Source organism: Vigna unguiculata, chromosome 8, assembly GCF_037176805.1.
Source record: "Vigna unguiculata cultivar grain cowpea cultivar isolate G323 ecotype 2 chromosome 8, ASM3717680v1, whole genome shotgun sequence".
Lineage (NCBI taxonomy): Eukaryota > Viridiplantae > Streptophyta > Magnoliopsida > Fabales > Fabaceae > Vigna > Vigna unguiculata.
The window spans coordinates 2,254,313-2,272,066 of NC_140799.1; the positions used below are offsets into that span (position 1 = coordinate 2,254,313).

Genomic DNA, 17,754 nt, shown 5'->3' on the forward strand with positions numbered 1-17,754 from the left:
TTACCAATAAATTTATTTTCTTTTCATTTTAGCTTTTTAATGGTAAAATAATAAGCCGTAGTTAAAGTTCAGGAGAAAATGAAATAAATAAATAAATTTAATAAATTGGAAATGTAAAAAAAAAATTGAGTAATTATTCAACCTTCTTTGATGTATGTTAATTTGTACTAAATAAACGTGTTATGTAATGTGTGTAAGCATTTTTTAAATATGTGTGATATTATATTAGTAGGTAATGATATTGTAATATTATTAAGTTAATATGTAAAATAAAATTATATTTATTAAAAGTAAAGTGAAATATATCAGAAAAGATGAGAAAATAACCGTTGATAAATAAAAAAAAAAGATAAACAATTTTATAAAAAGCTTGTAAAAATAATAGTCAATTTTAAAAAAATTAATAAATTATTATATTTTAAAGGATAAAATTAGTATCTTGAACACAAAAAATAAAATCTCTTTTTATATATCGTTAAAGATATAGGATCGCTCTCTTCGATTGTTACTAGTCATACATCAATATTCAAGCTTGTTTGGGAAGAATGTTCAACATTTCACTTCAAAAACTAATGCTTACCATTCAGTCATAAAAACGTTATATGGACCATAAGAAAAGCATAACCCAATTCTATTTTAGCCCGTTTACTGATGGATTGAATTTGTTGATGGAAGCTGTAATAATTTAGTTAAAACTGTGTTTTGGTGAATTAATTCAATTTTTTCCCTTAAAATACTATATTTCCTAAGTGTAATGCAAATTCCAAACATTAAGATTGAGTTTCCAACTACTATGTATGATAAATATGTATATGTTATGTATCAGCTGATTAATTTATCCAAAAATAAAGATAAAAGCAAATATGCATTATCATACATAATTGGGTTGAGGTGATATGTTCCTAAAAGTTGGGCTTTTGGTGTAACTTCATGGATGCTAATGATGGCAATAGTGATTATTCATTTAAACATCTAACTAAGAGAGATTATATGGTTGTACAAGATCCAACCACACTTTAGTAATGCATCACTTCAAAACTTCATAATTAATGTCGTTTAACTTTTAATAAATTTTGTGACTGGAATACACCTTACTAATCACCTAATGTATTACAATTAGTTATATATATCCACAAAATACATAAATTAAAGAATTACAAATTAAAAGTATGTAAATCTACTCCTTCTATTCATTTTATAACAAATAGGTTTCTAAAGTATAGTTATGAAGTATATATTCTCCGCTTAACTTTTTATGATGTCTTCTATTAAACCTTCAAAATACACTAACATACACTAACGTCGATATATTAAACAAAATTAGTGTCCATCAGTATATTTGAAAGGTTTAGACACTATAAAAAAATTCCACAGAGAATCCAAATTTATAGTTGATGAGTGGTGTGGCAGTTAATTGTTAACTTAATGCTTGGTGTAGCTAGCTCATTGTCTCTGCTATTTGCATCTTGGGAAGGTGCACTCCTTCTGTACTTGTATGGATGCTTTTGACCAAAAAGTTTGATTATCTGCACTCCTCTTTGTAACTGTGACAATAATATGTAGTTCATAAATGTTTGTGCTTTTCTTTTAACAAAGTGAACAATGGTTGCCAATAAACCTATGACAGCAATGGTTCCACAAATGCCAAACAAGCCAAAGAAAGGTTGAGGACCAAGTTGTTCGTTTTGTATGTTGTTGTTTGTGGATCCACAATTAGTTGTAGACAACATTTTCTCTTCTAGTTTTTGCACTTCTCCACTTTCTATGGCCTTTAAGGTTGCTCGAGATATGTCAATTGCCAAACTTGAACCTTTTGGAAATGCCTTCATCAATGAAAGAGAAAAGACATAAGAAAGTAATGAATTGTCCACTAATAAAAATTACTAATCACATGACTTCAACCTGTGTCAAGATTAACACCATTTTTAACTCAAAACCAAACCTGGTGACAATGAGTTTATGGTGTCTAATTTTTCATTTCTATTTAACGTGTACTTAGACTTACATTTGGATTATTTTTAACGATAAATGTGACGAATTTTGAAACTAAGATGTAGGATGATGCATGTATATAAGGAGATGATGAGAAGAGAAACTCACAAAGCCTAATCCACCAAGCTTCAAGGTAGGTCCTGCTTTGATGTAGCCCTTGCAATAGGTGGCTAGGAAGACATCAGCATGAGGGGCAATGGTGAAAGAAGCCACAATTTCTTTGTTCTCAAAGGCTCTTGGGAAATCATGGATGGAGTCAAAGACCCTGATATTCTGTGGCTGGAATTTGAGTTCATCAACTAAGTAATGGACCAAGAAAGTGTTCTTGTTGCATCCTATGATTGCATTTGTCTTCAGCAGTGTTTGTATATCAGGCACAGCTGGTTCAAGATGGGACACTGTCATCATGGATGAAAGGCTCGCAGTAAAACTTTGAGTCACTATCAGAATAGCAAATAACCAAGGTGCTAGCACTACTCTGGCCAAGCTGCTATTCACAGGCTCTCCTACATATCACAAACATTCGTAATTTAATTCTTTTTCTACAAAAAGGACTTCATTAAGGATTTTGATGAATGAGAAATGTAGGTAACGAATGAAGGTTTGATGAATTGTGAGAGAAATACAAAGGAGTTTAGAGTGTCATTAGTGAGACTTACTGTGTATGAAGAATAACGTGGTGACAGAAAACCAGAGAATGGCCCCTAAACTCTTCAACTCCGAATTGTTTTCACCTTCAATGCACCAGATTACAAATGCTATGAACAGATGCATTGCTGCCATTAGCATCCACATTTCTTTTGTGAAAGCGTCCATGAACATCCAAGTTTCTTTGGATCTATCTGGCTTTACTTTCACCACCATGGCTATGCCAGATTCAACATATGGATGACTGAATTCAGCAAATGCATATCTATGTTCCACCACTTGTATATCCCCCACAGCAGCATCAAGGTACTACATTAACACACATCATACCAAGATTATCATCAATTATGTTCCAAGTTCCAACACAGTTATTGAGAAGTTTTTCTGAAAAAACTTCTCAATAACAGATATCAGCATGGATAATGAATTTTACCTTATTGTTCACTTGTTCAACTATCTGATCGTAAGAGCCATAAAATGGCACAAAAACAAAAGGCAGGTGATAAGGCAGACGTTGCACAACTGATTCAAACACATTGATTGAGAAACCACTGAATTGAGTTTCATTCAGTCTCTTATCATGGCTCACATTCACAAACTGAGGACATGGATCAACAGCAGGAACCCCAATTTTCAAAGGCTTCCCTTCACTGCTATTGTACACCCAACCTTTTGGAACTGTTTTCAACCCACCAGGCCAATCCACAGAACTCAAAAGCATTCTAGCAGAACCAGCACTATGCTCAACAAGGCTCTCACTCAAACCAGACTCCATTGACCAATATGCTAACTCTTTGTAACCTTTTCCAACAACATTTACAATCTTAAACGTTGGTGGTTCCGATAACATTCTGCCTTTGAACCTTATCTTCCCACTAAGACCCTCGTGATCACTGTGCAAAATACTTTCTGATAAGGAAAAGTTTCCTTGTGAGCTCTCCAAGGCTTTGGCAATGGTCCAAACAGCATCATAAGCCCTAAGAGAAAACACACTCGGATGCAATCTTTCTTCCTCAGGGTATTCCAGTGCAAACTTTCTCCTAAACATGAACTTGAAACGTTTGAACCTTTCACTCTCTTCCATGAAGTTGGTTTTGCACCCCATGACACCTTGCATGTTGGAAGTGACAGAAGAATCGAGGGAATCAAGGTGGTTGGCTACATCATCTGCAATGATCCACACTGACCCTTTTTCCATCATCCCCATTTCCTTTGCTTTCTCAAAAAGCAAAGTGGCAAACTCCAAGGAAGATTGAATAAGCAAGAACACCCTGTTGCTCTTGCTCTTGAGCCTTGTAAGCTCTTGTTCTATGATCTCGGTTGGGTTTGAGAGAAGGGCCATTGAAGGAAAAGCTACATGGTGATCGATTTCAGCATTGACCTGACGCAGAGAGTAAGAGAGTGTTGTCAGAATCTCTGAATGAGAGGCAAAGAGGTTGTTGTGTTCGTAAATTGCTGTAACCTTTCGCCAATGGAATTGGTGTATGATGGATGCGGTGCAGTGCATGTGGAGGGTGACATCATGGCCCATTTGGATGAAGTGTGGCAATGGGATTGAAGCTATTTCTGGAGTAGCTGTTGAGGTTAGAGATATGATAGGAACATCCTTTGAGTTTTCATCCATGGAGAGGAACATCGTTGCTACATCGAGTTTTGTTCCTACGACAACTTGCACTTGTTTGCTGTTTGCAAGATCTGTGTAGTTGCATGAAAAAAAAAAATGGAACACATGAATCCTGAACAAAGTGTTCATAGGCTTTCTCCGGTTACTTTGAGAAAAAAATGGAATATTTATTTTTGTTTCTATACATTTTTTGGATCATCCCTTTTCATTTTAAAATATGAGAAATGTAAAAAGTATGTTTCAGAATATCCATCATAAAATTAAAAAAAAAATCCAGGAATTTCTTAAACTGAAAGTTAGAAAATAGGATTATATATTTCTTTTAAAAGAGATTTATATTTATCCAACTTAATTTCTATTTTTTTTTTCTGGAAAATCATGGAAGTACGTAGTAGTAGTATGTGGGACATATGAATTCCTCTTGTTATATGTGATTGATCAAGTTGGTCTGATAATTAACTTTTAGTTTAAAGGAAAATGAGTTACTTTTTAAAATCATGAAATTAAAAAAATATGAAAATCAATAATAAATTTTGAGATTACGTTTGTTATCTCTCATCTTACTCGTTGACATTATTAAGAGCTAATAGCTTATCATTTATAAGTTTATTTTTGAAAAAAATAAAAAAACTGAACTGTTTGAGATGAGACAGCTTTTTTTAGTACTGCCTTGTTTATTAATAATATGTTCAATTAACATCAATCTGATAAAATCTTTGTAAGGTATACTAAATCGATCATTTGAAAAGGAAATTTCACTATTTTAGCAGAAGAACCCTTGAAAAAAGAAGATGAACCGCCATCTTTTAGTTAATGAATGATTCAGATTTTTCAAAAGTACGACTGGTTTAATTTTATTATAAAAATTCTCTCTACTTATATTATTTGATTTAAGAATATTTCAAATATGAGTTATATAAAATAAAAATGACAAAGTTATATATTATATAAAAGTTTGGTTTAAAAGTATTCCATGCTTATTATGATAATTATTTTTATGATAATGATTCTGATTATATGTGGTCAAATCAAACACAATAGTTTCTTTTTTTTCTAAAATTTAAACTCTAGCTGCTTTCTAAATTGAAATGAATATATTTTTGTCATTTAAGTTATATACTTTTATTTTAAGCATCATTAACTTAGGTTGTATTTGTTTCGAATTTGGAAATTTTTGTTTGATTTTTTTTTGCTGTTTTTTTAATATACCTTCATAATACATTGACTAAGACTAATTTTAACATTTTAAAATATATTAAAAAAATATTTAAAATATTAAGAGTATATTTTTAATATTCAGTAAAAGACAATAAAAAAAACAATAAAAAATGTGGACTCGTTTGATTTAGGCCAATCCCACATTTCAAGACACACTGAACTTCAATCCTACTTTTACAGATCATTGGCGTTGAACAGAGAAATTCAAACTCATCTACTAAAAACCTATTATACATATATATCATTAAAATTAATTTTGAATATAATCGTTAATTAACTAAGTAGGAGTATTCGTTTTGAGGTTGAAGTAGATGATTTAGTTACAGAGGTTGAGGTTGAGGTTGAGAAGAATGTGAAGTAACTGAAAATTACCCGCAGCGAACATAGTGGGAGATGATGGGTTGCGATGAATGTTATAACTGTAGTTCAAGGCAAGCTCGTAGCAGCTTTGTCGATTCACATCTTCAATTGCAACTTCCATTGCTATCTTCTGTTCCTTTCCCACTCGAGAATTCAACTCTATGGCTGCTCCAATGTTCACAACAATCTTGAACTTCAACATGGAGCACTCGTCTATGTTGCTCCTTTTTATCTCATCATCATTTGCGTTAGCAACAGCCTCTGACCACACGCACAGAAGCAGTACTGCTAGTACCAACAATAACTGAAATGGAGACATCGAATTGTTCGAACTTGGTGGAACAAGTTTAACTATTATTGCTTTAGCTAGCTATCTGCAAACTATATATGGAATAGCATATTAAGTAATGCCATATGAGTGGAAAATAACTTTTTAAAATTCCTATGCGTATAATGCAGTTAGTTAGTCCAGGTCTTATGCTTTTGGATATTATCTGCTTAATAAAGAAACCATTATTGCGTATGAGTGTAGTCACCATTGTAGACTTTTACCACAAAATGTATATAAATATCTGGATTCCAAAACTTCAGCATTTTGTTACGAAGATTTGACTTTGCATGACAAGAGAATTGGTCATTAACCTTCGTTGTCCACTCTGCTTCCTCATTGTTTCTTTCTTTGGCTGGAATATGCATAAATTCAAAAGAGCATCGTCATCATCAATTTATTCCATTACAAGTAACTGGTAGGGGTTTAATTGTTAACAAATGTCTTGAAAATAGTATGAAAAAACATTTAGGAAGTTTTCAAATCATTTTACAATAAATATTAAAGATTATACTTTGAATAGGAAAACTAGTTTTAATTTTTAATTAGTTAATTTCTTTTTCTATCAAAGTAACAACAGTGCATGTAAAAGTGGCTTATAAATCTCTTGAGCACTTATTCTTGGATTTGGTATTGACATTAATGTTAATAAAAAAAGTAATCTTTAATTTTAACTTATGAAAAAATAAAATTTGCATATTTTTTCTTCATGAAGTAATAATCTTCAGAAGCCACGGTTACAAGCATGATACCTTGGTTCCTCCAAAACAAAATGTAATTTCAACCAAGGGATAAAAAAACAAAATCCTAAAAAATATAGGTTACAAGTATTTACAGCAGGTAGACCAAATAACTAAGATGTCAGTTACAATAATACACCCAAAGCATAGATCAAAAGCAAGCTTTTCGGCTGGCTGACTGCATTATTTTCAGTTCAATGAACACCCAGGAGGATCCTTCCTATTCTAAAACTGTAAAAATACAAGAACAATGACACGTTATTGAAGAACCAAACGTGCTTTTATCCTTGAGCGAATTTTCTGCAGAACTGTCTGCAATCGGTTATGCTGGCGATAATGTGAAAGACTAGGTAAGAAATCTTCGCCTTTGGCTCCTTCACCACCGTCTGGAGTTTCACGTCTAGCAAGCAGCAATGGAGCCACCTCGGGCAAGAAATCAATACCGGCCAGGTGCTGAGCCCATTTGTAAGGACGTGAAGTTCTATCGCCATTAAACATTACAGCATCCCCAACATAGAGCTTAGCTGACTGCATCGCAATCCAAACAAAAACAAATGGCATATAAATGCAACGGGGATAGAATAAACGAAAGTTGCAGATAGACAGATTAAAGACGCATCAACAAGTAAACAAGATGCCCTTACCTGGTGAGGAAGCTCGAGACCTGTGTCATCAGGAAACAAATTGCTTAAGATGTCATTCTCAGGACCAACATTAGATGCTTTGATCCCGACACATATAATATTCAACTGCATCATGTACTCAAAATTTAGAGTAACAAGTTTAGCAGACTCTAAATCAGAGACTTCGTCATCATAAATATGGAGATTGACTGTAAGTGGGTGAACTTGAAATATTCCTGGTTGGTCAAGGCTCTCCTTGCCTTGAAACCTCCTTGGCCTTTTACTCCGTCTCTGACCATCTTCATCAGGTTCATCATTTTCCAATTTCGGACTCTCTACCGTAGTGGAAATGCCTGAGATAAAACCACAAACAAACAAATTAAGAAATATGGCAAATATTAAAAGTAACAAGAGTGAAAACCATTGATAATAATGTATAGGCAGGGCCGAGATATACCCGGCCCAAGGAAACCGTGGTATACTCGGCCCAACAGTGCAGGGGGAGGAAGCATGGACTGATACGGAGGGGCACTTAGGAAATCCAAGTGGAGGGTGTGGTGAGAGGTTGGCGCAAAAAAGGGCTGGGAACATCTCATCCAGACGGTAGAAAAGGTGGCCCTCGGGCTAATAACAACAACAAGACAATTGCAGTCATACTTTCAAGGGTATTAGGCCATCGTTAAATCCAATTACCCAATCTACAAAAGTGTTGAGAAGGCCCGACTTGGCAAGCCGGATGGTAGGATGGGCCGTAGAGTTATCAAAGTACAACATCCAATGTGAGGCACGTGAATCCATCAAGGCACAGTGCCTGGCCGATTTCGTTAACGAGTTAGTTGGAGTTCCCGATCTGAATGAAGGGGCATGGATCCTTTCAGTGGATGGTTCCTCTAATGGAAAAGGGGGAGGGGCCGACATTGTGTTACAGGGGCCGAACAATTTGTTGCTGGAACAATCTCTACGCTTTGGCCTCAAACCTTCGAACAATCAAGCAGAATATGAAGTGTTGATAGCATGCCTACTCCTTGCTGCAGACACGGGGGCCAAGGTCCTCACGTGCAAAACAGATTCTCAGTTGGTAGTGGGGCACTTAGAAGGCACTTTCCAGGTGAAGGACCCTCTTCTACTGCGCTATTATCATGTGGTGCAGAGTATGATGAGTAAGTTTAGGACTGCCAGTGTGACGCATGTAAGCAGGTCCCAAAATTTTAGGGCTGACTTACTCTCAAAATTGGCAACCGCAAAGTTGAAAGGTCAGCATCGCACAATGATTCATGCCACGCTCAATCATCCCACTGTAACCCTGGTGGATAGCAACGCTATAGAGGGGGCAGGGTTAAAAGATGTGGGATGGATGACTCCTATTATCTAGTTCATCCAGAGTGGAGAGGAGTCAGGAGGTGACAACCCAACCATGCGAAAGAATGCCTCCCAATTCATATTAATTAGCGGGGAATTGTATAAGCGAAGGTTCTCAAACCCTCTTCTGAAGTGCATCACGGACCAACAAGCCCAGTATATTCTTGAAGAGTTACACTCGGGAATTTGTGGTCTGCATTCTGGGACAAGATCCATGGCGACTCGAGTCTTGCAGGCTGGATATTATTGGCCAATTGTAAAGGCAGACTGCGACAAATACATCAGGAAGTGTGTAAAGTGTCAGCAACATGGCAATATGATACATTTAAAGCTTGAGGAATTGCATGGCGTTACGTCCCCGTGGCCATTCGCAAGGTGGGGCATGGACATCTTAGGGTCATTTAGTCCGGCGAAGGGACAGGTCAAATTCCTGCTGGTAGCAATAGATTACTTCACCAGGGTGGATTGAGGCGGAACCTCTAGCTACTATTATAGCTCAACAGGCACAAAAGTTCGTCTGGAAGAATATCGTGTGCAAGTTTGGAGTTCCGAACACCATAATAACTGACAATGGCAGACAATTCATTGACAAAAGTTTAACTGAGTTCTACAAGGGACTCCATATATGCCATATTACTAGCTCGGTGGAACATCCACAGACAAATGGCCAGGCCAAAGCGGCTAATAAAGTTATATTACGGAAATTGAAGAAGAGATTAGGCAATGCCAAGGGCAAATGGGTTGATGAGTTGATAAAGGTCTTGTGGGCTTATCATTGCACCCCACAGTCTACAACGCAAGAAATGCCATACAACCTGACATATGGGGTTGATGCGATGATCCCCGTAGAGATAGAGGAACCCACCCTACGGAAGAGTCTGTTTGATATTCACCTTGATGAAGAAAGCATGCTCACAAGTCTGGACCTAGTCTAGGAACACAGGGACCATGACTAGTGACAATACAACTCCAAAGTTAAACCTAGAGCCTTCCACTAGGGGGACCTGGTGTTGTGAATGGCGAGTGCGGCTCGAAAGCATGAAGGAAAGTTTTTGCCCAAATGGGAGGACCTGTTTTGTGTCAAAGAGGGGGCATACAGGCTGGAGCACTTCCTATTCCAGCAACCTAGAACGCGTCACACCTCAAGTTCTAATATAGTTGATTTGTTTGGTGATTGTTTACGGTACAAATTTTCTATTTAATGTGTGGGTTGTTCACATGATAAACAATGTACTCTTTCCTACCTTAATCTTTTTTTCCTAAGGAGGATTTTGGTCAAGAAGATTTTAATGAGGCATCGTACCAATAAATACAATATTTTTCACCTTCCTTTATCCTATGATTACATTTTTAGCACGCATGTGTGAATAGATCATCTCATTTCAATCGGATACTTTCGAGCACTTTTTGTCAATGGGAAAGAAAGCTTCATCCAACGAGATGATCCCCCATTTGTATCAATGGGAAAGGAAACTTCATCCAACGAGATGATCCCCCATCTGTATCAATGGGAAAGGATGCTTCTCGCTCAAGATGATCCCCCCATACAAACGTCAAGGAATCAATGAAGGAGACTTGTTATTCAAGACATCTCATACTCCAATGCATTTATAGACTCGACTGGCACCCAGGGTTGAGTACAACTAGGCCAATGAATAAGTCGACATCATCACAGCCATTTCCAGGCCGACCATATCTCAACCAACTCTCGTAAACACCTTCATGTTGTGACAGGTAGGTACCAAGGACCAAGCATGACAGTGGTAAACAAGTATACGCGTGACAAACAAGAAACTAAGTGCTAATTCCGTACATAAAGACTAGAGTGCATCAATACAGTACATACGGTACATACCGAAAGAGGGTGACCAGAACCCATACAGTTTGTTACATACAACATTAATAAGAAGAAATAATAACCTAAAGAAGGAACACAAGGCTTCATCAGGCGTCTGGGGGAGTGGCGGGTCTCTCTCGCTCATCTAGGTTATGAGCAAAGGTAGCAAGGGGGATGTCCTCAATGGCCATGAAGGTGCCATCGTGCATGTCTTTGTCAATGTCAAAGCGCTCATCCTCGGCATTTATATTGTAGAAATGGGAAGCTTAGCGTAGACCCTTGTAGAAACCCTCTTCATGTTGGGACATCACATATCCTTTTAGCTGGTAAATCCTGCCCAACGCTTCTTTGTACTCTTTCTTAGAGGCCGCTAGTTCTTCCTCTATTAGCTCCAGAGTGGCCTGTGACTTTTCACCCTTCTTCTCTAAGTCCCGACAGTGCACCTTCAGGGCATTGCATTCAGACAAAAGCTGAGATCTCTCATCCCTCACATTTTCAAGCTATAGGGACATTTCCTGCATCTGCCTGTTTGCCTCGGCCAACTCACTCTGTAGGGTCTTTATTTCAGCTCCCAACTTGTTTGCATCGGGCAGTTTGCTCAAGACTGTTTCCAGGTGGCGGCCCATCACCATGGCCCTAGCCTGAAATTCATTTAGCACATACAGTACAGTTTTTGCGTGCAGGGCCGAGACAATGTCAACTTCCTCTGCCGAGAGGGACACTTCTATGCCTTCGCTAATCTTCAGTTGGGAGTCAAACAGGGTTACAAAGGAGTCTGGCATGCTTTCATTTGAAACACTTCCCCAAGTCTTCTTGGGTGAAGGAGGTTGAGGGGTACTAGGCTTGGAAGGGCAGTCCTTGTGCTTGCTTTTCTTCTTTTCAGCTGGAGGGGGCAGCAAGTCACCCCTCTGAGCGTCAGATTCAGTACCAGAGCGATGGGAGCTTTCACATGTTCTTCTTTTTTCCTTCTCTAGTCTTTTTCTTCTCAGCTCGAGGAAAACTTCTCTTCTGGACGGACCAGCAGCAGCCATAATATCTGCAACAAGAAGCAAATGTTAACTAGGATTATTGGTAGATCAGTTGCATACAGTCAATCAAGCATACATACCAAACAGATCATCTCGCGGATGGGAGGACCTAAAATCCCCAATAATTTTCTTGGAGGAAAGTTTCTTGGGCATTTGATCCAGGTACGACAACACATACCGATCCTCCGAGGTAAGGCATGTTCTCGACCAGTTACGGTATTGGGTCAGAATTTGGGTCCAGTAGAAAGGAAAATTTGGCTCACCATTGTCAAAGTAAAAATGTTAAGCCTTAACAAACCTTATGACTACTTATAAAACCTAGTCTTAAACTTTTTAAAGGACTAGGTATAGGACTTTAAGAGGCAGTGGTGGCTTTGGCCCACTAGCAATAACCAACTCTCCCGGTCGGGTGCAATAATATTGTAGGAATACTTGGGGAGAAGGTTTCAAGTGGAACACTCGATAAGTCTGATCGCGTGGAGGGAAGCCCAACTATTGGGATGTAGTTGGTTGGGGGCCATGTTCAATACCCTCAAGACTCCCATTGTGAAGTCATCCAAGGGGAGGCACACATGCAAGTTTGTTACTAAGGTCGAGTACATGTAGAAGAAGTCATGAGAATGACCCTCTCGGTCGTGACAAACACTATCTCCACTCTTGGTTCGCTCTATGCTTACAATGTTTTCATCTACAGTGCTAGCTATCATCTCCACTTTATTGCACAAGGAAGCTACGGCTGAGGACTTTCCGAACCTAGACAATGGTAGTTTCACCCTAGGATCTACCCATTCGTAACCCGGGTGGCGTAGGACCGAGAAATCCTCAGCACCAACAACGTGGTTGCTATCCCTCTTAGAGTTTGCGCTACTAGTACAATGGGATACATTCCACTCTTCCTCTGAATAGCAATGCCTACTGGAAGGAGAATAAACAGAGGAGGACGACATACCTTGGGAGTGGCGACCTACGACTATATCTCGGCCGGGGATGGTTCTCCTCTCAAGCAAGCACGTGTACCCTAACATAGGACCCTACCCATATTTATAGTGGTCCTACACTCTCTCATGCGTAGGCATCAACATCGTTAGATCTCGCCACATCCAAGGGTGGCACGACTTTTCGTACTGCCATCATGTCAAAGATCTCGAATACCGTGCATACAAGACCTTTTTCTTTTCCCATTCAATCTTTTATGCATCGGCTTACTAGCCCTACAAAGTACGAGGGAGTGGGAGATCACAATCAAGGCTCTTTTATTACTTCGTGCAGTGCAAACCTAGGGGGCTGGTATATAGGCAGGGCAGGGATATACCCGACCCAAGGAAACCGTGGTATACTCGGCCCAACAATGTAGGGGGAGGAAGCATGGACTGGTACAGAGGGGCACGTAGGAAATCCAAGTGGAGGGTGTGGTGAGAGGTTTGCACAGAAAAGGGTTGGGAATATCTCATCCAGCATGGCCTACTACTACTCGGCCTAGTGGGCTGACTACACCCCGGCCCAGATGAAGAGGCAGATGAATATGGCTTAATGTGGGAGTAGGCAGCGCAATTTCAGGCGAGATATGACGGTGTAACGGTACATTCAAGTCCAAAGCAGTTAAGATAGGATATTCATGATAGAATATTCAGGGGGTTTATTACCATTTATGAAAGAAGGGCAACGACTATGAAAGCAATAAAGTCAGGATCGAAACCAGGTAGTATAAAATTAGGTCTAGTATTAAAAGGTAAAGGGACGAATTCAACTAAGTTTTAATATACACATTCCATTGAAGCATTACTGACTTGAGCGTCGGAGTGCCTGCAAGTACCCCACCCCCGGAGCGCAATCCAGGAGTGACTCAAAGGCGAGTTTTAGGAGGAGGAGGCAAAGGACAAAAGGCTCTTGAGACAATTTGGTTCCGATCAAGAACAAATAACAATGGTACTTTAAATCTAGTAATAAACTTCTATTCGTTTACTGATTATCCGGTGATTAGTGTTGAAACTATTTAATAACCCACTGTAAACACCAGCTAAATCTCAGATAATATATAGGAGTGATATTCAGGGGACCGGAGTTGAATCACCTACGAGATACTGAAACATTAAAGTTTATAGTCCTGCAATAGCAAATACACTGAAGCTGCAAATAATACTGGATAATGGATAACATAGATTCCAATTGATAAAATGCTAGAATTAACACATCAACTCTAAATTACCAGTGTCCTTGTGAGCTTGAATGTGGGCAAAATTTTGAGCATCTTTGACACTTCCTACAATCTCCACATCAATAGATTCTCCAAACGCCTCCTTTTGAGCCAACAGTTGTGAGTAAATCACATAAAGAGGTGGTGGAAGCAACTCTGCTGAGTGATGCCGCTTTAGTTTCTTAGTATGCTGAACTCCTAGTTGATTTTGCACTGGCAAGGATGCTTTCTTTAGAGACTTGAGATGTGAAGGGAGGCTAGACAAGAACTTCTTTCGGTTTGCAATTGTCTCCAAAAGAGTTTTCTTTTTCTGCTCCAGTTTGTCATGAAGCTTGCAAAGCTCTTTGCGCTGATACAATACAACATTGCAAATATAAGTACAGAGACAAGTTGACACAGGGCGCCCCCATCTATTTACCCTCCAATCCTTCTTTAAAAGAACATTTTAGCTTGTCAATACAAAACTTGTGCCGGAAGCAAAACCATTTATGACCACAATAGTACAATTCAACATTTACCAACATCTGAAAATCAAATATTTCCATTCTCTTGGTTCCTTTTTTGGACAAAAATTAGATTCCATAATAATACTGAGACATAGGTAAATCCTGGAACTTGCCAAACTACAATATCCCAAAGTTTCTTTAGCGTATTAAAAATCTAATATGAAGAATCGAATACCCCAAGAGCACAATATATTAAGTGTAGGCTCAACATAGCATACATTAAATTTTTCTAGAGTGCGTACAAGGTTTTAAACCGCAGCTGCAATTTCGAAGTTATAGTCAAAGTTTTAAGATTGTTTCGCCCGCAACACAACTACAACTATGTGCAATCACGATTCAATATTATTGTCACGAATTTTACGATGCTCATGACCGTAACAGGATTGTAGTTATCGTCACATTCACCGTATTTATCCCCAATATCAAGGAACACAGCGATACCGCAATTGTGGCCACATTGACAGCACTCATCCACAAAATCCAACACGCAACAAAACAGTAACTAGAACTTCAAACATTTCCAACTCCTAAGGCTTTAACAACTCTTAACCATGTCTGATTGAATAAAAATAGGCAAATGCAACTCACCTGAAACAACTCAAAATTGAGTCTCTTCAGCACGAGATTATGTTCACTGTGGCTACACAAAACGGAGTCCTTCATGTCCTGCGGTGCGTCACGAAAAAACTCTCCCTCCGACACCACCTCAATATCAGGATACTTGGACTTGAAATCGTTACACGCCTTTATTGCCTTCACGTAGTGACTCTTCTCGTACATCAGGTTCTGAAGCTGCTGCGTGGTGAGTTCCAGAGGCGCCTTCGCACGCTCAGTTTCCGTTCTCGCATGCTCCTCCTCCAACAAGATGGAGCGATTGGCCTGAAAAGTGAAACGCGCGTTAGTTAGTTCCGTTACGACGTCGCATTGCGAAGATAAAACCCTAGCGCGTGAGGAACCTGGCGAAGAGTGACGAAATGGAGGAACGTTTGAGTGAGCAGCTCTCTGAGTCGGAGAGTGAGGAGCGGTTTGGGTTCGGCATGTTTCTTCAGAGCGATAATCTCGGCGACGGCGTTTTCTATTGAAGCTTTCGTTTTACGCAACGATTCGTGCGGAGACTCCTCTTCCGAATCGCATTGTCGTGGGGAATGCGGAAACATTTGCTCGTCACCGACGCCGTCGCTATTGGAAACCGGAACGACAACCACCTCCTCCGTCGTTTCGCCGTCTTCCATTGTTACTCTATGCACCGGTAATGGTTTCACCGTGGAGAGCGTGTTTGAGTCTCTAAGGAAATTGAAATTGTGAGTGATTTAGAAGTTTTACGCTAAATTACGATTTGTACTTTTTTTAATATAACATCATATTTAGTTTATATTATTTTTACTTGATTTTAAACTTGATTGAAAATACTTTAAAATATGATTGTGGAATATTATATATATATATATATATAATTGAAACTAAAAAATTGTAATTAAAATAATTTATCATAAAAAAAAATAAAGATTTGATACTTAATTCCTCGGTCCCACCACGATTCCGCGACTCTGATTTCCCCGCTCTTCGGAAAATCAAGGGGACTTACCGAAATCAAGGGAACTTACCACACACTGCCCCATTTCCGTCCTCGGCAGGAATCGAGCACGCGGCCTTGCTCTGATACCAAAGGATGAGCACGCAGCGCTAGCCACTAATAGATAATGTTACTAAGGTTTATTATTTAATAAGGTGGAATTTAGAAGATAAATGAGAAGAGGAGTGTTAACAATAAATAAAAGTAAAACGGTAGTTATTGGGAACAGTGGACTAATTGGCTGCAATAAATAATGTAAGAAAAACATGTTTGATAATTAAATTTTGATAATTTTTTTCATGTTATTTTTTTAAGTAACTTTTTATTTTAAATTTTTTTATTTTTTAATATTAATATTATTAGAAAATTTTATCTCAAAATATAAAAAAATTATTAAAATTTAATTATCAAAATATTATTGTCAATAATATAACAAACACGAAGAAAACATTTAAAATAGCTCGTTATTAACCGTGTATAATAAAGAAACAATGTTTAAACATCCAAAATTTAATTTCAAAGTCATCTTTTAAAAGAAAAATGAAAATTTTTAAACCGAATTTTATTCAATCTTATTTTCTTTTCGAATTAACTTTTTAATAAAGAAATTCAAATTTAGTAAATTTTAATTTTCTTATTTATTTAATTATTTAATTAATGTATTTTAATTTCTAACAAATTCAAAACATTATTTAAATATCAAAATATTATTATTGAAAATATCTTATAGTTTATATTAATTAATATTATTTTATGTCAAAGTTTTTTAAAGAAAATATCATTTTAATTTTGTAAACTTTTTTTTTTCTAAATTTACGTTAAACAAAATTATTTTCAAGAAATATAACATAACACCAAACTAAATTCATGGAAGGTCTAACTAAATCAATATAGGTCAAAGTCAAGTAAGAATAATATGAGTCCAAGTCGAATTTAGTTAATATGAGTTTAATTTGATTAAGACCATAAAACCTTAGGTCGAGGCAAGTTTGCCTAAGCCTAAGTTAAGTCAAATTAGCTTGAATCTTAATGAATAGAGTAAGTTCGAGTAAGTCAAGTTGACTTGAGTCTATGTTGGGTTGAATTAAGATTGATCCACATTCATTTAAGTTGGACAAGGTTGAAATTGGTCATAGTTTGATTAAGACCATGTCAGGCCTAACTCGATCAAGACCAAGTTAAGTAGAGTATAGGTTAGTGTATGTAGGTCCCACTCCACGTTAAGTTAAGTCAGCTCAAACCTATATTAATTTGAGCTAGTACAAACTCAATTGAGTTAGGTCGACATGAGTATGTTAAAGCAAGTTAACATGGGTTCATGTTAACCTTAGTTGACTTGGGTTGAAGTTGAACTCAATCGTGTACAAGTCAAGTTTAGTCAAGATATAAACATATTTAATCGAAAAGAATTAGGTCATGACAAATAAAATTTGGTTGGATGCATCTCGATTTGGACCCAACCAAGACAAGGTTAAATATTATTGTGTCCAGCAAGATCATGATAGGTTAAGACAATGGATCATGGTTATATTATACCAAGTTGGATCAATCACATAGGTCAAATTGAGTCTACTTGGATAAGATTAAGCCAAATTGACCCAAACTCAGGTCAATCCAAACTATCATCAAAATATGAATTTAAAAATATAAAAAAATAAAATTATTACTTTTTAAAGGGAATTTTAAATTCTTTAATTTTAAGTAATTCAATTACTATAATACAA

The 17,754-nt window shown here is 37.5% G+C and overlaps 2 protein-coding genes across 3 annotated transcripts; both read right to left on the reverse strand.

Annotated features, from left to right (window-relative positions):
* Positions 1 to 1,085: 1,085 nt before the first annotated feature.
* Positions 1,086 to 6,266, reverse strand: LOC114193921 (glutamate receptor 3.2-like). The gene is made up of 5 exons (XM_028083909.2): positions 5,855 to 6,266; positions 3,074 to 4,335; positions 2,652 to 2,949; positions 2,101 to 2,498; positions 1,086 to 1,823 (listed from the first exon to the last, which is right to left on the reverse strand). Exons 1-5 carry the CDS (start codon positions 6,159 to 6,161, stop codon positions 1,386 to 1,388), a joined length of 2,703 nt encoding a protein of 900 aa, XP_027939710.1. The 5' UTR covers positions 6,162 to 6,266; the 3' UTR covers positions 1,086 to 1,385.
* A 641-nt stretch (positions 6,267 to 6,907) lies between these two features.
* Positions 6,908 to 15,780, reverse strand: LOC114194382 (THO complex, subunit 5). Of its 2 annotated transcripts, XM_028084563.2 has the most exons (5): positions 15,414 to 15,776; positions 15,046 to 15,336; positions 13,964 to 14,300; positions 7,555 to 7,886; positions 6,908 to 7,438 (listed from the first exon to the last, which is right to left on the reverse strand). In XM_028084563.2, the coding sequence occupies exons 1-5, from the start codon at positions 15,687 to 15,689 to the stop codon at positions 7,169 to 7,171; spliced, it is 1,506 nt and encodes a 501-aa protein (XP_027940364.1). In that variant the 5' UTR covers positions 15,690 to 15,776; the 3' UTR covers positions 6,908 to 7,168. The 2 variants fall into 2 exon arrangements, with proteins under 2 accessions (XP_027940364.1, XP_027940366.2); XM_028084565.2 differs by lacking the exons at positions 6,908 to 7,438; positions 7,555 to 7,886 and adding an exon at positions 10,673 to 11,765 and having other exon boundaries at positions 15,414 to 15,780.
* Between the last annotated feature and the right edge of the window lie 1,974 nt (positions 15,781 to 17,754).